Below are 26,295 nucleotides of genomic sequence, written 5' to 3'. Positions count from 1 at the left end.
GTTACAAAGTGTGGAGGGGTGTTTTACCTGTTCATGGATATTTTCATTTTCTTAGTATCAATGGAAATTTAAACCCCTGAGGGATCTAATTCTTGGTCGTCTTCTAATTGTCATGATTAGTGGGTCACACTGTGCAGTGTATAGTGAACATTATGTTTAAAGAGTTCAAAAGGTCATAAATGAATTTGTAACAGAAAGTTTAGAGACTTCATTGGAGATAAAATTTACATCTTGCTACCTCACTTGATTCTAAGCATTCCTGGTAAATCACCAGCGTGTTTAAGCAAATAAAACTACGAGGGGAAAAATGCTTAATGCTTATAGCCAGGAAATGTAAATTTTCCTGTAAACGTGACGAGGTCCATTCATAAAATATATTTTTAGTGATTTTTGACATTAGAAGTGTCCCACTAGAATGGCGGTTATTAATCACACTGAAAAATTGCTTTTTTGAAGTTTGCTTTTATTTAACTTTTTTCTTAGAGCAAAGATTTAAACTTTTAATATTAGTTTTGGTTATTATCTGTTTTATGTCTGAACCCGCGATTTAAAAGCTTCGGCTCGGGTCGTAATTCCTCAAGCCCAGCTAAAAACTCAATCTAAGACTCAACTCTTACGTGATTGCCAGCGTAGAGATCTTCGGCTAGACCTAAGGAGTTCGGCCAAATGAAAATAGAAACGATCTTTGTTGGTACGGTGTTAGTGGACTCGTAGAAAATAAGGCTCAATTTTGAGTCTTGTTCTCATCAAAACCCGGAATGCGCCAAACCACGAATATCCGCCAGATACAATATTGAACCGGTTTTATTAGCTCAACTCAGTAGAAATTAGATGCAACTTAAATCCGTAAGTTTAAGTCGTAAATAAAGTCCAATGACAGCCTAGACCTGAGTCGTATTTTCTTGAATTTTTAAATCGCCGGCTCTCAATAAACGATAAATATTGCATTAGTTAATAAAAGCCACTTTAAGAGCATGCAATTTTGAAATAAGATGTTTAACTCAGATTTTTGTAGAGCCTTAAGCAAAAAAGGTTAAAGTTTGAAAACGGACCAAAAACAATGGTCATGAGTATTGAGTAACTTTCACCTTTCAAGAATAAAACTTGAACGTGGACCTCACAACTTAGTAGCTGAACATGGGGGTTAACGTTGAGGAATGATAGGTCAAAATAAATTCGCCAGATAAATGTCTGTGTTTCCTTTTTCAAGATTTGTTAATATTTTAAATTAAGGACAAATTTTCAACGTTTTTCTTTTTGGCAATTTTTACGCTGAAACTTGAAGAACCAAACAGTTTGACTAGAAAGTTTTAATAATTTTTCATTAGTTGACAGTTGAGATCTCTGTTTTGAGAGCAAGGACTTTCTCAACATTGCTTGGTCAATCCATTGTTGCCCCTGCCTTTCAAAAAATTAAGAACGCCAAAGAATTAGCCCAAAATTGAGATTTTTAAGAAAAACTTTAAAAATCGCGATTTTTTCTTATTTTTTGAAATCCCACTGCACAAACAGTGGAAAAATATGGAAAAATTGAATTTTTTTTAAAAGTCATCTTTTTTTGATGTAAAACATCACTTTGTGTTTGTTCTAGCCAAACGTCGAATACTTGGATACACTTTTAATCCTAGGAAAATCGCAATTCCGTTACGTTACTTCCTGATCTTAACAATAAACATCGAACTATTGTTTAAACGTTTTGTTAAAATGCTACAAAATATTTTATCTTTTTTAAAAAGAAGGTGACTTAAAAATAATTTTGTGTCCTAAGTAACTTTGACGTCTTTGAACTTTTTAAAAATTATTTAAAGTATATATCTTCAATCTTCATTCTCCAATTCTTCTCAGCTTTAAAAAAGGATGTCTGACTTTCTCTTATCATTATTTCAAGAAAATGGCGTTTGAAGATTTAATTTCTTTTATTTGTACTACACGGAATGTTAGATTTTTTCTGGAGTCGGGATCGTCACTGGGATCTGGATTCTCTCCAGGTTCATGATTTCCTACTCCTTAAAGGAAATATCTCCATTTTATGAACTTCTCCGTAATCAGAGTTTGTAAGGTTTATTATATTTTTCCGGGTTCATGAATCTCTCTAGGTCCATGATATTCACCGGGTCCAGGAATCTCTGCGGGTTCACGATATTCTCCGGGTCCAGGAATCTCTGCGGGTTCATGATATTCTCCGGGTCCAGGAATCTCTCCGGGTTCGGGAATCTCTCCATGTTCAAGATTCTCTCTGGGTTCATGATATTCTCCGGGGTCGGAAATTCCTCCAGTTTCCTGAGATTCTCCATGTTCAGGAATCTCTCCAGGATCATGAGGATACGTTTTCTTCATCCACTCCTGACGAGTAGATAAATACGAGAATCCGATACTGAAAGCGCAAATCCAGAAGTTGACAGCCCTGAAACAAAAAACAATTTAAACATTTAAATTCTTTACCTTTAAGCCAAAGGGTATCTATTTTGCCGTAAACTTGTTTTCTCGTTGTCTGAAACTATTTCATTAAAAATGGCAAATCCGTTTTTGCACAAGCAAAACAAATTATAATATTAAGAAGAAAAAGTCAAAAGTCAGAAAGTAATTTACTTTAAAAAATAGATCATACGATTATGATTTCATTAATTTTCAAGGAAATTTTGAGATTTTAACGTTTCTAAACGAATATTTTGACCATCTTGATTTATTTTGACGATTTTTTTTACTGACTTACATAATTACATTAGTGATTTGATTTACCGAAGGGTCAGTCCAGGTAAAATCAGCCACTTTTACCAAAAGCCAGTAGGCACCATCTTTAATTTTTTTTCAAACTTTAAATATTTTAAATATTTTATTTTCATATTTCATATTTATATATATATAGGTGGATTTCAGAATTTTATAAAAAAAGTGCCCTATACTTTCACACATATTATAAGATAAGAGTTTAAATGTTATCGTATTAAATTACCGAGGTCACTTTTTTATCATCTTGATTGCACTCAAAATAACTGAGAATCTTAAATAAATCAAAATAATATTGTTTATATTTACCCCAGACTGCAGTACGTAATATCCTCCCAGCTGAACCTAGATCTGGCAAAGTCTGCATGAATCAAGGTTTCATATCCAACAAGGTATTGAATCATCAGAAAAAAGCTTAACAACGCCTAAAAAATTATTATAGAAACATTTCAGGGGTGTATATTTCTTTAAAATTCACTCCCCTGCGTTTTAGAATACATTTACTCCGTAGAACTTATGCATGTTTGCGCGGAGGAAAATAATTAATTTTTGAGTAAATAGTATCAAACAGGATGAAAAAACTTGACTTTTCAGTCCCAATTTTACATATTCCGAATATGTTTTCCATCAATTCAAGTAAAAACATTAAAGATAGAAATATATTATTTTAATGCTGGAATTAACTCTATGAAGTGAAATTTTATTTTCGTCTTTTGATTAAAAGAAAATTATATAAAATTCCAAAAATTTAATATGACTTACTGAGGACAATGCTAAACTTATTGAAATAATTGAGAACCGAAGAGAACTTGAGAAGCAGAGATTAAAGAATCCAGAAATACAAGACAGTAAAGCACAACCTGATAAATAAAAGTGTATTTTTTCCGATAGATTTCCAAATTTTACAAAATTCAAAATTGTTCATTATAAACATTTGTTTTCCTTTCAAAACCTTTTTGCATAATTTTATAAAAGAAAACTCTTACAGAATTCAGTTTTAAAATGTTGGAACCTTAAGATTTTTTCTAGTGTCTTTTAAAAGTTCAAAAACCTTGGTTGAACCAAAGAGCTTTGCAATATAAAGAGTAGGCATTGGGATTTATACGCAAAACCAGACGCCTCAATTGGGTCCCATAAGAAGCTAAAGAATGTCGTCTTTTCTATAATTTAAAAAGTTTTAGGACTTTTAAGCATTACCAAAAACTTGCGTTTTTTACATAATTTGCCGTTAGAAATGTATAACTTTATTATCTTTTTACATAAACTTTAAATTTTAAAACAGACTGCAATGTAGTTGGTTTAAAAAATTTGGCTACTTAAAACCAAGGTTTTTTCGGGCTTTGCTCACGTTACTGGCATACAATTCTGCTTTAGACTATAACAAAACTATACTTAATGACATTCTAACAAATTTTGTTTTAAAATATGTGGTATTTTTCATACTAATGAGATGCGTAACAAAATCACAATTTTAGCTTTATTTTAGCAGGAGAGCATCCAATCCTATCACTGATTAAAACAAATTTCGAAGTTTATATCCGTGTCATTATTTTCCCACCATTTTTTAGCACCTACAATGATTAATTTATTTCATAACTAGATCAACTAGAGTTTTAATGTTGATTGTTTGGATATAAAACCAATACTGCACCCAATGACGTCATATAAAAGTGTACAGAGCGTACACACTAGTAGGATAAATTCCTAATGCCCTATCTTCTACTATTCTACCGTCTTTGGGTTGAACAAACGAACAAGTTATTGCACATCACAAATCAGACCATACCTGCCATGACATAGCTGCATATTGAATATCTATATAGATAAAAAGTACTGGCCAATCCCGTAAACCTAAAATTAAATTAAACTAAAACTAATTTTGAACTAAATCCAATAAAATCCTCAAAATATTTAATCTATCCACATCAAAAATATAATATTTTTAAATCTCAACCAAATTTTAGCGTGGCATTCAACAGAAAAAGTGTGAATATTTTTTTCTAAAGGCAAGTACAAAGTGATCATACAATTTAAGAGTATGATTTATTACGCCCCCACTGACTTTAGTACAGTTGAATCCTAAATGAGCCATACATCGAAATTTTTTTCAAATGCCGTCTTGACAATTTTTCAATGGGTTTTTTACTATTTTATGTAAATCTCAGTATATGTGAAAATAAATAAATAGCCATGAATATGCGGGAACAGTTTTAAAAATAAAATCATTTGGTTAAAAAACTAAATATCTGCAACATTCCGTTAACAGAAAGTAAAGAATACGACATTTGATAAATTCTTTCGATGTATGGCTGTATCACATACAGAGCGTCCCATATCATAATAGATTATCTCCAATCTTTAACGCCAAAATACGCACATAATACTCTAAAAATCTAGCATTATCTGCAAAATAAATTTTCTATTAACCTTATTAAATTTTCAAAATGATATATTCTTCTTAAATTTTCTGATTTGTCCCCCAAATCGTAATTTAGACCCATTGACGCGGTCTAATTTGATGTGGGACACCCTGTATAATTATAAAGATTTGCTCGTTTTCTATTTAATTTCAAGCCCGGGTTCTCTTAAAAGTGACTGGTGGCCGGAATTATGCAGCATACACGAAAAGAATGAAAATAATTAAGTCTGTACAGTGCAACCTGTAATCTTTTTAATTAAAAATAATGTAAATACCTTACCCAGAAGCAAATAAAAGTACCAACAAGAAAAAGTAAGGATACACATATTTAAATTTTGCCATTTTCCAAATTTTCTGAAAATATTAAAATAATAAATTATAATCTTATTGTTTTTAATACAAATAAAGGATATCATAAATACGTAATTCAATTTTACAAATAGTTCTTAAATTCATTAAAATTAACAAAGCTAGATTATTTAACAACTAATCCATTTGGATCATAAGAATTCCATGTAAAATAGTTTCATGTAAATAAATTTTGAAAATTTCTAAAGGGATTGCAATATTTTCTGCAGAAGGTTACAAACATATCTGTTGCAGTAGGTTACAACTATATCTGTTGTAGAAGGTTACAACTATATCTGTTAAAGAAGGTTGCAACTATATTTGTTGAAGGTTACAAACATATTTGTTGCAGTAGGTTACAACTATATCTGTTGTAGAAGGTTGCAACCATAGATGTTGCAGAATTAGTTACAATTATATCTGTTGCAGTAGGTTACAACTATATCTGTTGTAGAAGGTTGCAACCATAGATGTTGCATAATTAGTTACAATTATATCTGTTGCAGAAGGTTACAACTTCTTTTTCAGAAGGTTACAACTATATCTGTTGAAGAAGGTTGCAACTATATCTGTTATAGAAGGTTGCAACTATATCTGTTGAAGAAGGTTACAACTATATCTGTTGAAGAAGGTTGCAACTATATCTGTTGAAGAAGGTTGCAACTATATCTGTTGAAGAAGGTTGCAACTATATCTGTTGAAGAAGGTTGCAACTATATCTGTTGAAGAAGGTTGCAACCATATTTGTTGCAGAAGGTTGCATTAACATTTGTTGCAGAAGGTTGCAACAATTTTTGTTCCAGAAGGTGGCAACCATATATGTTGCAGAAGGTTACAACTATATCAGCTGCAGAAGGTTGCAACTGTATCTTTTTCAAAAGGTTGCAACTATATCTTTTTCTTAGAAAGTTGCAACTATATCTGCTGTAGAAGGTTGCAACTATATCTGTTGTAGCAGGTTGCAACTATATATGTTGCAGAAGGATGCAACTATATCTGTTGCTCTACAGTAGCCATGGTTGCTAGACTGTTCCCCACAGATATCTTGACGCTGAGGGGTATCTTGAACTCGACCTGAGCTGGGAATATCCGGGAATGATTTTCTAAACTCCGTCCTATCAGATCTAAACAGGAGTCCCGCCACCCGTCCTTGAAATAAGCACTTAATATCCGGATTTGGTCGATAAACGTTCGAAAGGTGCTCATTCGCATTTAAAAACACATACATAACTACATAACAACATAACTACAATGGTGAAATTAGGAAAATGGTAAAAATATGCCCCCAACCCTAGATAATTAAATTTTACCTGGACTTCCCAGACAATTTCATCATGAATGAGAAGGATGACCCTAGCAGCTAGTCCAGCACTATTCAGTACTCCTGTAGTGTAAACAACAGCATTCTTCAGAATATCAGCAGCAGTTCCTAATAATACATGTTTATTGATTTAAAATTCGGTGATGGTGATGGACCAAACCTCTGTAGAGATGTTAGTTCCACATTTATTGAAAATATATTTCGGTCTGGGTTGACCCTTGTCAGTTCTAACGATATAATAACCAAAAAAACGATAAAAAATATTGAAACGACAAGAAATTAAACAAACAAAAAAAGATTAATAAAAAAAAAATTGGCTCTCAAATGGAGAAAAGAGAAATGCACTCAGATTATGAGATGGAAAAAAGATAATTTGCAATAATTCACTTCTTAAACAATGTTTTAAGACAATCATATTCCTTCAGATGGTTTCTGCCAGGAAGATTAAAAACAAACTATTTATATGTATGTGTATTAAGTGGTGGGGGTCANAGGAGGTGTATTTAAACCTTTCAAAGAATTAGACATAAACAATATTCTTTTTTAAAAAATACTGAGTTACAGTTTACAATTAACTTAAAAAATAAAAATAGATTCTCATACTCTCATATTCTCATACTTCTCCGGCCAAGGTCCTAAACCTTCTCTAGTATGCTAACTTTTAGATGGTAGAGTTCATGTCCAAGAAGGTTAAAATGTTTTCCTGTAGTCTGGTTTGTATGGAGATTTCTAATGTATCCAATATGTTTTCTCACTCTTTTATCTAAAGATCTTGTTGTCTGTCCTAAATATTGTTGTTAAAACAAATTCAAAATAAAAGGAAGACGACCCTTTGTTCAGTTTTTATATTACAGCGGCTGCCGCTGTATGTTTCCAGATATAGTAATCATGTAAGACAGTAAACTACATTTCTTGTCTTACAGTTGATAGTTCCATTAATCTCAATCTTCTTACTGGTATTAGAGGATTGTATAACGAGAACAAAGAGGGGGAGGAGCAAAGGGAGGGATTTGAGGAACCAATGCTAGACATGACCCATGGATTAGTCTCATCCCACCCCCTACTGAAAATGAAGTATTTAGTCCACTAATAATGGGTTATAGTTTCCTCTCTTTATAAGGAGTTCAAAACAACATTCAGAGGAAAATGCAGCAAACATTCTTAAAACGAAACTTGAAACTAAAAAACGTAATATATTTCTAGCACTTATGTTTGGCATATTTATTGATTTATTTTCGAAACTAAGGAGCAATAAAGAAAGCTTTAACAATATTGTACACCATAGGGCCATTAACAGAGGTCAATATGATCTTATTTCTAAAAAATATCCGATTTAATGTTACACTTATTTTGGCTGATTACCAATTGAGGTGGTGGAGATTACCAATTGAGTACTGAGTCCTTAGCTGCAAATTCAATTCATGATGGTTAGAGCACAGTCCAGTTTATAAATGGACAGCGACCCAGGACATATAAGCAAAGGGGAAGGTTCAACATATGGTCTCAACTTAATACGATCTTGTTAGTCCTATTCTTTGTAACCTGGGGATTAAGAAGCTCTACCAAACACAAGAATACTGGGATTAAGACCACTACCCTGAGGAAGTATGAGCCTGAAGATTACTGGTATGTTGGTTCTTAAAGGGACTCTTCACTTATTTGGGTAATTTCAGGGTAACTAAACATCCTATTTGCTGTTGATTGGTATTAGTCTTACTTTTCAAAGAAAACAGTGGCCAGAGAAAAAGCCGATTTTCCGTTCAGAATTTGAGCGGAAAAGGACAGTCTCTCTATAGACACTATTTGATGTTTTTTTCAGTATGTTGTGGATCAAAATAAATTTTAAATATAAAATTGAACTGTATAGTATGTAATTTTTATTAAATTCATTCGCTTTATTCAATGATATTCAATGAAATAAACTATTTCTCAAAAATGCATAATTGCAAGTGTAATATACGATACATTTTATCAACGTGGAGTGAATCTATGAACCAAAATACGAGAAATGATTAATTGATTGTTGATTGTTGTAGAGAACGTCGTCTTTGTATACATATTTTACATGTTTTAATACGAAAACGTAAATTTCTTACTAACTCAAATATCAAAAGTTTTCATATTTTAATACATAATAACGGACACATAATGACATTAAAATATGATAAATTTAAATTGCAGCAGTTACTGAAAATAAAACATCATTGCCATCTTTGGATGAAGGTTTTTCTTGAAATTACGCTTACAGTCCATTTGGCATATTTATCTGTTATACCTTGAATAAGAAAGTTAAAAGCTTGTCTCTGAGATTGTATTTTCATCCCGAAATTAGAAGATTTGATGTGAGGGAAGCAGCGCTTCCTCCCGAACATTGTAACGAGGAACCCCTTCTCCTCCGCCCTCTGCACCACAGACCTACAGATAAACACACGGGAATATTATTATTATAAAGATTTATTCACACAAAAAGCTTTACACATGATATATGGTATCTTATTTGTCCTACAGTATAGAAAAAACGTCATTTGTCCTAAGCGTAATTTGTCCTACAGTAAAGGGAAAACGTCATTTGTCCTAAACGTAATTTTTCCTACAGTACAGGGAAAACGTAATTTGTCATTCAGTATAGGGAAAACGTCATTTGTCCTAAACGTAATTTGTCCCACAGATAGAAGAAAACATCATTTGTCCTGAACGTAATTTGTCCTTCATTATAGGGAAAACGTCATTTGTCCTAAACGTAATTTGTCCCACAGATAGAAGAAAACATCATTTGTCCTAAACGTAATTTGTCCTTCAGTATAGGGAAAAAGTCATTTCTCCTAAACGTAATTTGTCCCACTGATAGAAGAAAACATCATTTGTCCTAAACGTAATTTGTCCTTCAGTATAGGGAAAACGTCATTTGTTTTTAACGTAATTTGTCCTTCAGTAGGGAAGACGTCATTTGTTTTGAACGTAATTTTTCCTACAGTATAGAGAAAACGTAATTTGTCATTCAGTATAGGGAAAACGTCATTTGTCACTAACAACCTGCGTGATTTTTTTTTTATAAATAACAAGGTTTGCATAAATTTTTTCTTTAATGTGATCTCCAGTAAACTAACCTGCGTGATTTTAGTTTGCATATTTTCTATTTTAAGATAAAGTTTTAACCACAGAGGGCAATTTTATATTAGTGAGAACCAGAAAACTTTCAGACTCAAGTTATGACTTTAAATATTTCGATAAATATGAAACAAAACAATTTGGCAATGTAAACAGACCTCATTAACTTGATGAGTGATTTAATGCAAAAATGCCTAAATGCAGAAAAAGTTCATTAACTAAGATATACTATGTACTCATCATAAAAATAATAGAAACTCTTAGTTCATAGTTGTCCTAAGTCAGTTTTTTCATCTTTTTACAATTCTTAAAACATTTTCATTTTCGATTCAAACTATACATTGTCTTTTATAAAGCCGTGTCTTGATTCCCCTGTACCTGTTAAAAGACTTAAGCTGAGAGAATTTAGTATAGAAACTGTTGATAATTCCTTGTGCCTAATCAGATATTTTTAAATTTCAATTTTCTTAATTACAGTGTCAACCAGAAAACTGTGGAATCTAGGAAGACGAAATTAAAACAATACTTAAGCATTTTGATTTTTTTACAAATAATTTTACAAGTAACTTATTAAATCGGTTATTTAGTTAAATACACAGCACAGCTTCTGTGTCTCATGTTCCTTTAACTGTTTAAAGTCATAATTTGAGTATAAAGTTGTCTTTCCCTTTCAGAGTTTTCTGGTTATCACAGTATGTATTGAAAAATCTGTATTTTCTTTTTATGAAAAAAGTGCGTTCAGGCTTTTAAGCCCTACAAAATATGGTTGTATTTTGTTAAAAAGTGCTCCTTGTAGGTACAATGAGGAGAGGTTGTTGGGGGGTGTTCATCGTCAATGAAACAGTTTTCTCCAAAATTCTGAGTTTAACTTTAAAATTAATAATGATATTGTTTATGAGAATCTTGAAATTTAAAAAGGTTCCTGGTCCGGAGAAACCTCGAGGATCTCTGAGAGCTTATTCTTCCCTGCTCCGTACATTAGAGCGTAAACAACATGCTTCGTTTTCTCACGATCAGAAAACTAGACAAAGACAAATATCATAACGTTCCTTATCAGGTTGATGATCACGCGATTATGATCATAAAGATAACGATGATGATAATCATAATGATGATAATGATGACAATAATTAAGATGATAGTGATAGTAATAATAATAATGAATAAGAAGATAATGATGATAACGATGATGATGATAATGATGATAACGACGATGATGATTATGATGATAACGATAATAATGATGATAATGATGATAATGAAAACAATAATGATAAAAATTATTACAGTTATGCAAACTTTTAAAGATTGATAAAAGAATTAAAAGTTACATTCTTGTAATCATGAATTATGATGTACGTTAATACCAGATATTTTAAAGATGAATAAATACCTGAATCCTAGATACAGGTTTCTCTAACCAGATTGCTGCCAGTTCCATAAATATATCTCCTCCTGTTCTTATTGCCTTCAATATTAGAATTCACAGTTTTAATGCACGCTGCCACGCATGAATCTGGGATAAAAAGGTTTAAAATTCACACAGTTTAATAATGTAATTTTTTATCAAAGTTCTTCAATTATTCCATGAAAATACTTAAAATTAACTAAACTAAAATTATAAGTTTCCATTGTCTTTAATAAAAATCCCCATGATGTAAACCTTTAATTTTTAAAACTTTGATTATATAAAGTAAGGCGAAAATACAAGTAGTTCAAAGTATTAAAGGTCATCAAAATTAAGTTGCTAAGATACAAGGGTTAGTACAAGGATTAGAAAATAAGAGTTTGAGGTGAGGGTTCAGGTCCTTTTTGAATGTGAATTCTGTTCCTTAATGAGTATTGGATCTCCTGACAGATGAGCTAATATTCTTAGTTCAATCTGCTCATAATCTACCAAACAAACCAGTTTTGTACACTGTACACTGTACGTGGTGACATGATTTAAATAACAGGATAAAAAATGAGAAAAATTTTCTAAATCAGGTTGATCCTCTATTCAATTTAAATCCAATGAATCAAGCACTGAATAATATAAGAGGTTGCTGTAGTATAATTTTTTTTTTAAAAATCTTTAAGAAGAAAATGTTTTGGCTGGTTGATTATTCCTGCTGAGACGAGAATATATCCAGGATTCGGAACAAATGCTTTGCGTAGGTGAACAGTACAGGTATCCAGGATTATATCAGTTTTAGGGATTGCCTGAACATAAACAATAGTTTAGGGATTGCCGAGACACACAATAGTTTAGGGATTGAGTGGGCATTAACAATAGTTTAGGAATTGCATAAGCACCATCATAATATAGTTTAGGGATGGTTTCTTATATATTGATATATTTTCAGGAAATTTAGTATTAAAGTAAATGTAAAGATGATAAACTTATAAAAATACATTTGATTTCAATCTTTGCAACTGTATCTTGATCCTAAATTTTCAAAGAATTGATTAAAGATCTGCAATCTACATCTTTCATGGTTTATTATGATAAAATTTAACCTGTAGGTTCGGAGCAACCGATGTGATTCTTCCGGTTGCTGCTCCGATCTGATCCCAGGTTGTGTGGATCCGTCCTCCCTCATTATGCTGCAGTAAACCTTAACCCAAGGTTTGGATCTTTTTTTAACCCATTAATGTTTAAACCTTAGGCCCGCATTTAGGATTGTAGTTCGAGAGAGATGCTGCAGTGGGGGTGGGGGGGAGAAAGTAAAATTATTAATATGCCTATTGCCTACCCTGGGCCATTTTGTTGCCCGTCCCCCTTGGCCCTTAAGATGCTCTAATCTTCCTTTGGGGCGGAGTGGATACCTAATAAAACCCAAGAAAGGTGATGAAACCAATCCAAACCAGCTAAACAAGAGTGTAGAGCATCTTTGGCTATCAATGATATCTCACAACCATTCCATTCCCCTGAGGATGATAGGCAGTTGTAGTTGAGTGGATATGATATCCAGTGAAACATCAAGGCATCTACTAAATCTTTTGTGTTGGTGGCGGAGGGAGGTAAAGCTTCCGCCTAGTGTGTAGGTCTATCAATTATTGTGAAAATATGAGAGAAACCATGCAAGCAGGGTAAAGGTCCAACTATGTCTACATGTATATGAGAAAATCGTCTTGAAGGAATTGGATTAGTTTGAACTTCTGCTCTGACCTGTCTGTAATTTTTTCCTTTCTGACACTCTTCACAGCTTTCACATCATATCTTAACATCACCATTTAGATTCTTCCAGACAAATCTAACAGATATTATCCCTCTGGTTGCTCTGACTCCAGGATGAGAAGCAGAGAAAATTTCCAATCTTACTGTGTCTGGTACTTGAGGGTGTGGTGTTCCTGTTGATACATCACACAATATCTCAACATTCTGTACTTCTATCTTCAGACTAGAAGAGGCGTTGTGCTGAAGGACCAATGGCTTGCTGAGCAGCCAATGTTGGTAATCAAGTCCAAGTGGAGGATTTGAACTTAGCCTGGAAGTTATCCATGCAGTCCTTGGGAGAAAGGATGCAGTTAAAGTCTCCTGTAATGCTGAGTTTATTAGATCTGATAGAGAGGTTCTTTAAGATGATTCCCCCACATAATTCTCTCCTTGCCTTCCTCTTACTGTTCCCACTCAGAGCAGTTAAAAAGTCAAACTTGGATTCTAAGTTAACTAGGAGGAGTTGACCTGTACCCAGGGGAAGGATTTTCTGGACAGAAAGTGTGAATTTATCAAGGACTACAACTCCTGGCTTGTCCTGGGGGCCAAGACTGGAAACTTCTTAGTATTGATATCTTTGCACAAGAGTGCAAAGTCTGGAGTGTTCTGTTGCAGAAAAATAATACCCTGTCTGCAGTAGCAGGAAATTTAAAGTGATTCTGTATATGTGGTTTTAAAATGAAACAAGAATAACTGAACAATAATTTATTACTTTAAATACAAATATATAAGTTCCACTCTTGAAAATAGAGAGCTCTGTGGCACTGATAGATTCGCAAGACTCTTCCGAACTAAACAAAAGTTAGGTTAAACAAGCAATTAAAAGTTTACAGCCATAAGGGTCCCATAAAAGGTCCAATAGTTACAGCTGTAAAGAAGCTAAAGTTAAGCTTATAATTCATAAGTTTAAAGCTTAAACCATGGTATTAACCAAACTCAACTCTGTTTACTTTAATTGGAATGCAATAATGGTGCTAATCAATAAATTATTATGGCTATTATGGCTGGTGACTCGGTAATTATGAGGACCACTGTACTTTTAAAAGTAATACTTTTGAGAAAAAACTCGGTAATTATGAAGACCACTGTATCTCTCAAATTAAAACCATGTAATAAATTGCATGGTAAAACTTTTGCATAATAAATGCAATGAATAAAAATTGGCGAACTTAAAAGCATTTTGCCAATAATTGCAATGTAAAAAGTTGCAATAAATAAGAAAGGTTGCAATAACGTTGCAAAAATTAAAGATATCGCTGCAAAAGTTGCAATAACGTTGCAAAATGTGGCAAAACGTTGCGAAATGGAATGAATTGCTGAAACTTCCAAGAAGGCAAATTTCATTAGTTTCAAAAGAATTGAGTTGCAGAAACTTCCGAAAAGGCAAATTTCATGGGTTGCGGAAACTTCTAAAAAAAAGCAAATTTCAAGTAAACTTAAATAAAGGTTTATGCTTACTTTTCCGGGCAGAACCACAGATGAAGAGATGAATTTGCAATAAAGATGCAATTAAAGAACAGTGGCAATCCACAAAGATAGAAATAAAGATTCTAATCAGAGATAATAACATTTTACGACTTTTCACGTGAAACATTAAAGTTTCGGCTCATTAAAGTTTAAGGCTCATTTTCACGCCAAGAATAAAGAAGTAAACATGTTTATACCGACCTCTAAGCTCCGGATTCACAACACAACTGGCGTGTTTGTTTACATTTTCATTCATCAAAAATTTTCATACAACATGTTCTGCATACGGTTTCCAGCAAGGGGTGAATTGTTTCATGAAAATTTCAAATTTTATCTGATTTGCAAAAGTTCCTGAAAAATGTTAAAATTTCACAAAAAAAACTGAAGCAAACATTTCAGGGGTAATATATGCAAAAATTTAGCAAAAAAAAATATGTCAGAGAAATTATTAATTATGATATAATAGAACTTATAATGCAGAGCTCTCAGAACTTGAACCAGGGACCAAGCATAAGAAGGATTTCCTTGAGAGGAAAAACTCTCACTAGGCCTTTTCTCAGAGAAGTCATCATATTTAACTTGATCTGAAACCACTCCTGAGTGATCCATGGGACAGGTGATGAAGTAATCCACTCATAGTATATTAATGATTAACATTGAAAGATATTATCTTCATCATTTTGGAGGTTTAGAGTTGTGACATCATTTCACCCTTTTACCAGAGAGTTGTATGATAAGTTCAGGATCAACTCTGAGGAAAAACTCTCAATAATCTCACTAGGCCTTTTCTCAGAGAGGTCATTATCTTGAACATGATAAGAAACCACTCCTAAATTATCCATGGTTTCATCATGCAACAAAGAAACATATTCTGATCACTGCAGAAATTCAGAATCCTCTCTTCCTTGTCCCAGAGGAAGAGTTTCAGCTGATGCTGAAGAATTCTCAGTCCCCTGACTGGGGAGGAGGGGGTGTAAGTGCTTGTTTAAACTGCTGAGAGTAGAGGACCCAGTTGCCTTATCTGGCATTTCAGCCCTAGTGGTTGAACTACTAGGTGTAATCCTAGTCACCTGAGGAGGTGAAATGAGAGCAAGCGGTGTAGAGGACCTGGTTGTTTGACTTGAAAGGCATCCCCAGTGGTTGTACTACCAGGGTTAGAGACACCACTAGACAAGAACTGGTGCTTTCAGCAGATGAAAGCTGAACCTTATTAATATTATATTTTAAACTATCAATACAGTTTCAATATATACAATTTTAACAACTACGAGTTTAAGAATGGCATGATAAATACAATATTAATTGTATTAATAAACATTATTATAATAAAACATTGTAATTTTAGTTGAAATAGTAGAGATTGCAATTTTGGTGGCATCCACATGGTAAAGGTTTTTAACCAGATCTAGCTGAGCAGGAGTCTTGTTGATATAGTCTATGGAGCTCAGCAATCCTACCACTCCAAAGAGGATATTCTAGGGAGTTGTTGAGCATAGATGACCAGCACTTAACACATTTGGGGAACAGTGTTTAATCTTCTCACAAGAACCTTGGAGAGCAGTTAAAATCAGTGTACATTCAGGTTGGTACACCAGTATAAGATCTCTGTCTCCCCTGGAGCAAAGTTTAGAAGAATCCAGTAATCTCTTCTTCATTAATCTTCCTATTCTGCACCTCAGTGCCATCTATCAACATATAGCCAAGATTAGAAACCTTTCCTTGCTTAAACTCTTTTCCCACACTGTACAGAGAAACAATATACTGCTCCAGGTGGCCCTTAGACCTAGATCCAGTAGCAAGGTCAAGTAGAGAGAAGAAGTGAGATTATGTTTGTCTCCTTTTTCTAACCCTATGAAAGAAAACTGCTGAAGAAAATATTTTAACCCTGGCTTAACAAACTCATCCCACCAGAAGGCAATATTGGCATAATAGCCCATGTTGTTGAGACTAATCTATCCCATACATTTTGAAAATTCAAGATGATATCAGGATATAGTAGGATATACACATTCATCTTCCATAGGTGAACCACAACCAGGGCCGCAGGATCTGCAGCCCTGCACTCAACAGCTAACACCATGTGATCTGAGGTGGTTTCTGAGTGAGTGATGTCAATCAAAATAGAACTATCTAGTGGGTAGATAAATTCTATCCAACCTGGAGGGAGGGGGGGGAGCTGGATATATTTTAAGTGAAAGCTATATCCATAGGATATTTGACCCTATACGCATCTAAGTATCTTAACAAGTTCACTTTTTCACTTAGAGCAAAGCTGCTTGTTCTTGAAATTATCAATGTTACCTTGCCTTGTATCTGTGCAAAACAACATTGAAATCACCAATTATATGGGAACATTTCCCCTTATCTACAAGTTTCTTAATAAAATTTCACTGGCAAATTTTCTCCTTTCAGCTTTAAGAGAAGTGCTCAAAGAAGCATAGATATTGATGAAAGAAAAGTATCTTCTAGGATTTATCAGTAAAGAGCTCCAGGTTCCAAGAAAAGTATATATAGAGTTTCCCTATACAGTACTGCAACCCTATACTCCCTCTCCTCACATAAACTTGAGAAACCACTGTATCCAAACCTGTTAAAGGTGTGATTTAGGGAATCTCTGATTTCAATACATTCTTACAAGAATCCCAAATCAGGGAGATCTGATCTCAACTTGTCACGTGTATTTCCAAAATCTGCCTTCTGATTCAGATTTAGTGACCAGATAGCGAAGTTAAGGTTCCATTGATGAGTCCTTAGTAGTAGGTTTGAATTTTATGCATTATTTTTTCCAAGATTAAGGAGAGGTTTCACTGGCTTGCCAACTTGTAGTGGGCAAGATTTACAGAAGTTTTACTGCGGGAGAGGGGAAATAACTTTAGAGGAAGGGGAAGGCAGACCTAGAAGATGGTGGGGGTGCCATGCTCTGTCTATGTCGTTTTTCCATTGAACAAAAAAGTAGAAAGAATATCTCTGGAGCAGCTCTACACAACAAAGGAGCTTGATGGCCTGGGCTTGGTCAATGTCCAAGTAAAGTGCCGAGTACTACTAGCAAAAACAGGATATGGACTAAAATATATACCTACATATACATATACACATATATATATATACATATACATATACAATTGAAAGTTGTCTTTATTGTATTGATATATACGAGGACGTCGGAGTAAGAAGAAGGTAACAAACATGTAATCTACTTTAAGGCATGTGGTGCAGGATTAGTGACGCAACCACAATTCATGTGTTCATACAGTGTAGAGGGCTGGTTGAGATCTAAGAATGGCTGAGAGCAAAAATCTTCTGGCTGAAAATCCCAAGAAATAAGTATTAATTGGAAATATCCTACCTCAGCACAAATATAACAAAACTATGGTGGGAGTTTCTAAAACAGGTAAGGATTCTGATGGTGAGAAGGCTGGAAGTGCTAATCCAAGCAAGAGTTTGGCAAAATAAAGAGCAACAGAATTTTCCCACATGTAATCTACCATGATAATTGTATGATCTGAAAAATTGTAAAATAGATAATATGTACATGCAAAAACTGTTAAATTAGAAGATCAAATAAATATTTTTTTTAAATCAAGCGATCTGAGTTCAAATCTTGGTGAGACCTCAAACTTTTTCATTGCACTCAGAGAAATGTGTCCCATATGATGATGTTCCTTCAAAGATTGCAATTTCTGACAGGCCGTGATAGCTCAGTTGGGAAAGCATCCCCTATTTGATCCCAGGTCAAGGCATTTTTGTTATTTTCAATCTTAAATCAAAAAGTAAATCCAGCACATTTGTTTAAGATTTTATTCTCAGCACCTGTTTTCAAAAGGGTAAGTTTAAAGCAACAGTGAGAATCAAACTCGCGATCTCCTGCTTACTAGATAAGCCATGGTGCCGGATTAATGAAGTTTGAAAAGATTTTGACATACTTTTGCGTCTAAAGGCTGGGTTGTTTGCAACAATTGTTTCTTCTATAAAACAGTTAGTCACTCAATCTCGGGCTCAAACCCTTGACTCTGAGTTTAAGAGTCTCATTCTCTACCGACTGAGGTGGCAGCCGGGCTTGTTGCTGTGAGGAATTGTAGCACTTAGTTAATTTAACCAAAATCAGTAAAGACATAAAAATAAATATCCAGCAACCTGGGTTCAAGTCTTGGTGATAACTCTAACTTTGTTCATTGCATAAAGAAAAATCTGTTCCATGCAATGAATTTCCTGTTAAAAAGTATAATGTGAGAACTTGCAGGCAAACTGGAAAACAGTGAGATTTAAATTCAGGTCTTATAGATAGGCCCTTCATTTATCTGTAAATTATCAACATTCATTTGTTACAAAAAAAAAATCTAACATCTAATGCTGAATGAACTACTTGAGAAGATATTAATCCAAAAAATTGGGTTTGCCTTGAATATAAGCAGCCTGGGATTTAGAAAGCTGTCTGTGCTTTAAGATCAATCCTGGAAGAACATTAATAAAAAAGGTTGATTAAGATAAAGCAAGACAACAAGGAAAGATGTAAATATCAAGATAAGTTATCATCAAATTAGTTAAGTTATTTACTGTGAAATGAACAAAAGTCTAAATAATTTTAAATCTATATAATAGAAAACATAAAGGGCTGAATTAAAAAAGATAAAATTAAATGGAAGAGATCTGGGCATCTGACCAGTGTCATAGCACTTGAAGGAGCGGGGGAAGGCAGGCGGCCATGAGCCACCACTATTTCCCCTTCCGTGCCACATATTAGCTTTTTTCTCTTCTGGCAGCCATGAGCCACCACTATTTCCACCTCCGTACCACCACATTTGACTCTTCCGGGCAAAACTACTTTTTTAAATGGTATATTTAGGGCCTTTAAAGTGTGATTTTAAAAAATCCAGCCGCGTCACGCAAAGAAGCACAACTCAAACCATTTTTTCAATTCTACTTAAGATTAATATTCTGTGTGTTGAATTCTTAAGCTGTTTTACAATGAAACTTTTGACAAATTTGACTGAGTATTGCATCTTGAAATATCACAAAGTCTAATGATTATTCAATTACTGACTCATTATACTAAATCAATCTTAAAACCACTCATTAACCAACTTAACCAACTTCTTTGCGTGATGCGACTGGATTTTTCTTCTTGACTTACCTGGAACTGGGTGAAAAGGTTCTAGTTTTTTCAGTGCAGCTTCACTAGAAGATTTCAGTCCTCCTGCAGTCTTACCCACATTGACTCCAGATACAGTATCCAATCTTAGGATATCATACAATACTTCTCGCACCTATATATTTATGCTGGATATATTATCAAATAAGGACGGTGAAGGCAACCCACACCAGTTTTCCTCCAACCTCCAAAATGACATCATAAAATGGTGTTTGCATCCTATTACTTCTAAAGCGTCTGACCCTCACCCATTTTCCCTTCCAATAAAATATGCTTAAGTTTATATTTTTAAAGACATCATGGCATCTTTTATTTAATAAACCTATTCATCAGACTTTTTTGTAAGTTGTAAAAAAATGCACTTTTTACAACTGTTGCTTCTCACGGCCAGGAAATGTGCTAATATCACCAATATTGGATACTCCAGTATAATTAGACAATCTTAGTTGTTTAAATATAGGCATTAAGTCAGGGTTACCCTCAAACTATGAGACGCTTCTGACAATTTAGATCTCTTTAATTTAGTAATCATTCTGTTTCTAAAACTTATACTAAAACCTGTTTAGAAGATGCCAGATTAAACTTAGTTCCAGCTAAGGCGTGGCATTCTTCTTCCACGTGCTTTGCCTCAGCAGTAAGCAACTCACCGATCCTAGAAAAATATTTAGCTTCTTTATTAATCTCTGATATGAAAATATCATAAAGAGAATATTTTGTTTTGAATAACGATTAAAACAAATCTTTTTTAAGGAAGAGTTTGGTTGATATTTATGGGTTATACTTATCCTCTCAGATATACTTCAGAAAAAGAAGTTCAAGATTTTAAACTGAAATGAAATGATAAAAATTCTTTTTAGACATCTGTATGGTTTTAGATAGAAAGTCTAAATCTATCGTGAATCTTTAAATGAAGGGTCAATTAGAGTTATATCAATCTATATCTTCTTGTTCCCAACCTGTTTAGTTCTCCTTGGTCAATGCTCACTCCAGTTCGTTCCATCCCAACCAGAAGAGGGAGAAGGCGCATCTCTGTCAGATAGAACACGTCCCATAGCTTTTCCAGGTGCAACTGCTGGAACATCCTCTCAGTCAGCTCTGAGACAGTATCTAGGTCCTAGATACCAGAGAGCATGGCTAGAATCCTCACTTTATTTTAAGGTTTGTTAGTAAACATATCCTTAACTCCAATTTTGTGTCACTGGAAACTAGAAACTAAGCATTCCCAATCAAATTAATCCACTCAATTTAAAATTTTTAAACCAAGTTAAGAACATTTCTCGAAACAAAATTTGAGCAAGTCGGTCAAGGGTATATTGGTTTTAATTGGACAAACAAACAGACATTACAAATGACTTTATGTTTATGTAGATTCTGACTAACCTGAGTAACTGTTTCCCTGTTCCCCCAATCCTTCCTCCTGCTTCCAGATAGTAGAACAGTTACACAGTCTTGGAAACCAGCTAGCTGACGGTCAGGTTGCAGTAGCCAGCATCCCACCAGGGGATCCAGGTAAACTTGGTCTAAACACAGACAGCCAACATGTAAACAAAAACTTTAACAAAAACATAAACAAAATAAAAGTTAAATAAAATGTCATATCTATTTTCAATACAAAGTGAAAAATCATTCCAACTAGGCTGTAAAAAGTGAGAGTGGTGTTTTCAAAGCCAAATTATTATTCTAAAATAAAATAAGACATTTTGCACATCAGTGCTCGGAAAATTAGGAATACCCAAAAATTGTTTAACTCTCAACCTTTCTCTTGTTAAGAAATTCTTAACTAATGATAATGAAATTATAAGGGCAAATTAAAGTAAATTTGTTATGGAAAAGGGAATCATTTTTATTTTTATGAAACTATTGTTTATTTTATCATTCTAAATCACTTCATCGTGAATTTTACAATGAACGTGCTATAAAGTAATCATCGTGCTATAAAGTTAAATTATCTGTACATTATAGCAAGTGTGCAATACAGTTTTGATTGGTTCCCAGATTTTCTCTGAAAAATTTAGGTTATTTCCAAAATATTCTTTTTCAATTGAAATAAAAATAAAATTTAAATCAACTATATTTAGGCTTCTGCTTTGTTTCAAAGCTTATTTGATCTAGAAATAGCCATTGAAATAAAACAAGTACACAGACGTTTCATAAATTTACCTATAGCACTATTATTTTGGTACAACACGTGCTATAAAGTTTTTGGACTTAAATTTTCTCTATATCTCGAAGGTTCTTGCCTTTTTAGATTATATTTAGTCCCTCGCTAAAGCTCAGGAAAAAATTAAATCTGAATAAAAAGACTAGAACCTTGTTGATAAAAATGTCTGTCCAAAAACTAACACTTTATAAATAATTATTAGCCAATTAACAGAGGTAAAAATTGTTTCAATTCCCCTACTTTTTATTTCAGGGGATATTAGTTCAAAAACTAACATTTGGCCCCTTTCTAACACTGAGTGTTAGAAATGGGCCAAATCTACAAAGTTATCTTTTTAAAGAGTATATATCTTTAAATCCAAGATGAGTAGAACAAAATTACTCCATATATTTATCAAAAATGGCAAAAACTATTTATTGAAACAATAAATGTCAATTTTAAACTAATAATAAGGTGTGAGAATTAGTTTTTGTTGATTCTTGATTTCATTTTAGCATATATCCCTATTTTGAAACATTTGCCGGATTTCAGCTCAAGGTCATGTCGCGTTTTCGGAATATTTCCTGGTTTTGAAAAAATTACCGGGATTCACATCAATGTCAATTTTCAACCATTTACGCAATTGCGTAACAAAACAAGATCTTAGGATAAGGTAAAATATAAACAAAATAGAAAATAAAAGAAATTGTTCTTTTATAATTTAAAAATCATTACAGCATTGAGAAATCAAAATATTAATATCATTTGTTCTTACAATATAGATTTAACTAAAAAGGCGGGAAACCGTTGGTTTAAAATGCTTGAAGATAAATCACCAATGTTCTCTATTTTAACAGATAAAATGTGGAAACTTAATGTTAATTTAGTCTTCATAAGATACTTTTTGTTTACAGTGATTTATTTTTTAAGTTATGAAAGTGAGTTTTCTTTAGAATTGAGGATTATACTCAAAAACAGGTAAGGGGGGTTTGTCTTGAAAACGCGACAATGTTTCAAATTCAGAATATGTTTGAAAATGGAAAACCTGACTTTGTCTTAAAAAGGGTCAAGAGATTTAACTACGTGTTAGAAATGGGCCAAGTGTTAGTTTTTGAACTAATATGCCCTGTATTCGTTTGAAGGGAGTGGTAGTTAAACTGAGAATGTAGTATTTTGGAGAATTTATTTAGGATTCATTTGAGACATATAAAACGTTTTAATGGTTTATAATTACTAAGTTTGAGCGGAAAGTCGACGTTTAAAATCATTCATTTAGGTGGTTTGGCTTTTGAGAATCGATTTTTTAAAATTATTAAATAACAACAACCAAAAATGTATCTAACGTTCCACAGTATACTATTTAGATGTTTAGGAACATATTTCTCAATAGAAATTTGTCAATAAATCAATGTTAGAATCAATTATTTCTTTTTTATTATTATATTGAATTTCTTATTATTTACGAATATGTTTGCAGATTTCTACAAATTCTTCAAATGTCGCCTTTTCAATAAAAATTCCAGGAAATCTACAGAAAATATTTGAGAGATTACAGAAACTAATAACTGAATAAGATTACTTATTTTCGATGATTGGAGTTAATTTTTATTTTCTCAACCTGTTTCTGAACAACTAATTAGTTTACTGTAGAATTTTTGTTAATTTTTTTGTTACCGTTACTTGATGATTTTTAAAAAATCGATTCTCAAAACGTAACCACCCAAATAGATGATCTTGAAATTCGACTTTGCGCTCAAACTCAGTAAATATACATCATTAAAACGTTTTATATGTCTCAAATAAATCCTAAAAAATTTCTCCACAATAATACATTCTCAAATCAACTACCATACATTGCCGGTCTTTCCCTTTAAGTCCGTACCTGTGAGCATATAATCTTTGTATCCAGGGACACTCAGTAGAAGAGCTTTTAGAAATATCTTAGCTTCAAATACAATCTTTCTGGTGGAGGGGTTTAAAAGAATTTTCAGGAAGATATCCTCCTCAACCTATATTATTAAGATAAATCCAGATTTATTTCTAATTCACAAAATATATAATCATTCTCTGAGAACCATCAAGTTTTTTTTGAAGCAGTTGAAAAACTCTCTACCACAAAGGAATATTTACAGATATAATCATTAATTAGATATCTAAACTTCTGTGGGGATATTGTTTATCTTGATTGTTTGATCTTGATATCCAATTAGGCAATTTAAATGTTGAGGATCAATGCTTGATCAATTAATGTTGTCCCTGTAGGGTGTGGAGTGTTCGAGTATAACCATCAATGTGGGGTATATAGTATACCATCAATTATCATGGAATGTTCAACAGGAATTAAACTAGTGCGTAAGGGTGCATAGGATGGAGATCAGTACTTGATCCCGAGCTTCAAAGCACAAAAGTCCTGACTTCAGAATTCAAAACTTTTTTGAACTAAATCTCAGAATCAAGCAGTAATCCGTGTTACATAATTTCTTTTAAATATCGAGATCAAACATTACAGATACAAGCTATATTAGAATTTGGAATTGTTCAAATTATTAACAAAGAAAAACAAGAATATTAATGGAATATTTTTCTAATCCCTACGTTATTCCAAGCTGATAGTATATAATGTAAACCTTTGATATTTCAAACTTTGATCATTAGACCTTACAGAAGTTGTAGTTTTAAATTTCAAAGGTTTAGTATATATAATTATATATGGGTGCCAAGATGTATGGTTATATGAATATCTGCGTCTGATGTAATTAATTTCAATGAAAATAAATCACCTGATTAATGTTAGATAAGTTGAATCGAAGGTAGAAGACAGGACATGCTTTAATAGAACAACGAAGAAATATAGACCTGAATACAAGCCTTATATACATCAAAATATTTTTGGTATTAAATATATAAATAATCAACCTGGGGCTTAAATTTCACCGTTTTCATTCACTTCTGCTTTTCTGTAGCCTTTTACATGTACATGTTAGCACTTAAAATCACTTGTTGTTAGTTTTAGTTTTTTAAAAGTATAGGCATAATTCTTATCAATTTTTGCTTGAGAACGTGAGACCGTTAAAACACAGTGCAGAGTTAATGAAATCTAAGCTCTTAGAGTAAAATTCATTAAAAATATGAAAAAAACTTTTTGTGTGAAATATCTTCATTCTACAATCTCGATCGCTTGAACTCAATTTCTAATTTGCGAACTTTTCAATTTGAGGTTAAATGCATGATCCCTTTATTTTAGTTATTTCTGCAGTGTGCGATCACCATGCACTAAGGAAATACATTAATCTGCATAAGACGGAGATTAATCACGTGTCCCTATATTCACAACACACAAGTTCTGACATAAGATTTTATTTGATTTTTTATATTTTTATAGTTTTTCCTGTGAATTAAATCCACAGTTTTTAATTTCATTTAAACCAAAGAAATAATTTTTTTGGCTAAAATATTAATGTTTGATTTAATGCGTGATTTTATTGATGTATTTAATGTTTCCTGGGGCTGAGCAGATTCCTGGTAAAACTATTTTTATCCTTCAGGTTGGTCACGTTCCCCAGATAGCTAAGGACAAAAACTATCATTTTAAAAAATTGTTAATTTCCGACACCTTTCAGGTATCCTGCGTCTAAGGTTTAAACGAGAAAGCTAGCCTACGAAGGAATTGAGTTATTGCGACAAACTCTAATGTTCTAATCCTTATATCTTAGACCATTGATATTTAAATCTTTGTATTCTGTTAAATCAAACAATCTAAGTTTGAAATATCAAAGATTTTACCATTAGGATACGAGGATTATAAAATTAGAGTTTGTGGCAAAGGCTCAAAGACACAAAAGTTTTCCCTTTTGACAATCAACCCAATTCAAATGATCGTTCATTGATATCCAATTCACATTAACGGTATCCTTTATTAACTTTTCTGAGCAAGAAAGAATTACACATTTTTTTCGTTTTTCTAAACTGATTATTTTCATTTGTGGCTTCTCTACAAAAGTGTCATTCAACATGGTAAAAAGAGGTTGTCTTCCACATTCTTGATTAGATTAAAGTTTCAAGAGAAACCGATGTGGATTAAGTATGACCCTCTTTGCAATTGCATGGAGGTTGTTTTGCTAAAGGTTAGTTGTCTTAATTCCTAAGTAGGAAGCAGGTCTCCTCACAGTTCTCCAAGAGGGTTGTCTCTGCTCCGGTCAAATCAGCCAGGTTCCGTATCCTGGATCCTCCGCTTCTAACCTCTACACGACAGGAGGATAAGTTTTACAAAAAAGTTATAACAAGGGGCTAATTCAGGGGACATCAGTTCCCAACCACGATTTGGCTCATTTCTAACACTGATTGTAACAGCAAATATTTGTTAAGCTGGAAAATCTTCCAATTTATGCTTATCTCTAAAACTCAGTGTTAGAAATGG

The 26,295-nt window shown here is 33.1% G+C and overlaps 1 protein-coding gene and 1 long non-coding RNA gene across 4 annotated transcripts in view; both read right to left on the bottom strand.

Moving 5' to 3' along the window:
• Nucleotides 1-1,892: 1,892 nt before the first annotated feature.
• LOC111703457 (uncharacterized) overlaps nt 1,893-26,295 on the bottom strand; it is a 32,262-nt gene continuing 7,859 nt past the window's right edge. The window contains exons 10-31 of one of the 3 annotated variants that reach the window (XM_023475404.1): nt 26,020-26,119; nt 25,380-25,445; nt 24,659-24,734; nt 23,761-23,887; nt 21,119-21,258; nt 20,695-20,852; nt 20,297-20,390; nt 19,721-19,853; nt 18,987-19,040; nt 12,423-12,520; nt 12,032-12,125; nt 11,755-11,816; nt 11,317-11,391; nt 10,846-10,944; nt 10,302-10,360; nt 9,091-9,230; nt 6,805-6,923; nt 5,422-6,643; nt 4,514-4,578; nt 3,490-3,587; nt 3,037-3,152; nt 1,893-2,404 (exon numbers count right to left, since the gene is read on the bottom strand). In XM_023475404.1, the coding sequence (XP_023331172.1) occupies nt 6,485-6,643; nt 6,805-6,923; nt 9,091-9,230; nt 10,302-10,360; nt 10,846-10,944; nt 11,317-11,391; nt 11,755-11,816; nt 12,032-12,125; nt 12,423-12,520; nt 18,987-19,040; nt 19,721-19,853; nt 20,297-20,390; nt 20,695-20,852; nt 21,119-21,258; nt 23,761-23,887; nt 24,659-24,734; nt 25,380-25,445; nt 26,020-26,119 (1,853 nt within the window). In that variant the 3' untranslated portion in view covers nt 1,893-2,404; nt 3,037-3,152; nt 3,490-3,587; nt 4,514-4,578; nt 5,422-6,484. The remainder of the gene's footprint in view (nt 2,405-3,036; nt 3,153-3,489; nt 3,588-4,513; nt 4,579-5,421; nt 6,644-6,804; nt 6,924-9,090; nt 9,231-10,301; nt 10,361-10,845; nt 10,945-11,316; nt 11,392-11,754; nt 11,817-12,031; nt 12,126-12,422; nt 12,521-18,986; nt 19,041-19,720; nt 19,854-20,296; nt 20,391-20,694; nt 20,853-21,118; nt 21,259-23,760; nt 23,888-24,658; nt 24,735-25,379; nt 25,446-26,019; nt 26,120-26,295) is intronic. The other 2 variants (XM_023475405.1, XM_023475406.1) reach the window with 2 other exon arrangements.
• On the bottom strand, nt 13,813-14,642 carry LOC111703458 (uncharacterized). Its single transcript, XR_002765614.1, has 2 exons — nt 14,581-14,642; nt 13,813-13,913 (listed from the first exon to the last, which is right to left on the bottom strand). It is a non-coding gene; the product is annotated as an uncharacterized LOC111703458 (long non-coding RNA).

Source organism: Eurytemora carolleeae, unplaced genomic scaffold (genome assembly GCF_000591075.1).
Source record: "Eurytemora carolleeae unplaced genomic scaffold, Eaff_2.0 scaffold504, whole genome shotgun sequence".
Taxonomy (NCBI): domain Eukaryota; kingdom Metazoa; phylum Arthropoda; class Copepoda; order Calanoida; family Temoridae; genus Eurytemora; species Eurytemora carolleeae.
The sequence above is the reverse complement of the archived record's forward strand: the minus strand, read 5'-3'. Positions and strand labels throughout refer to the sequence as shown.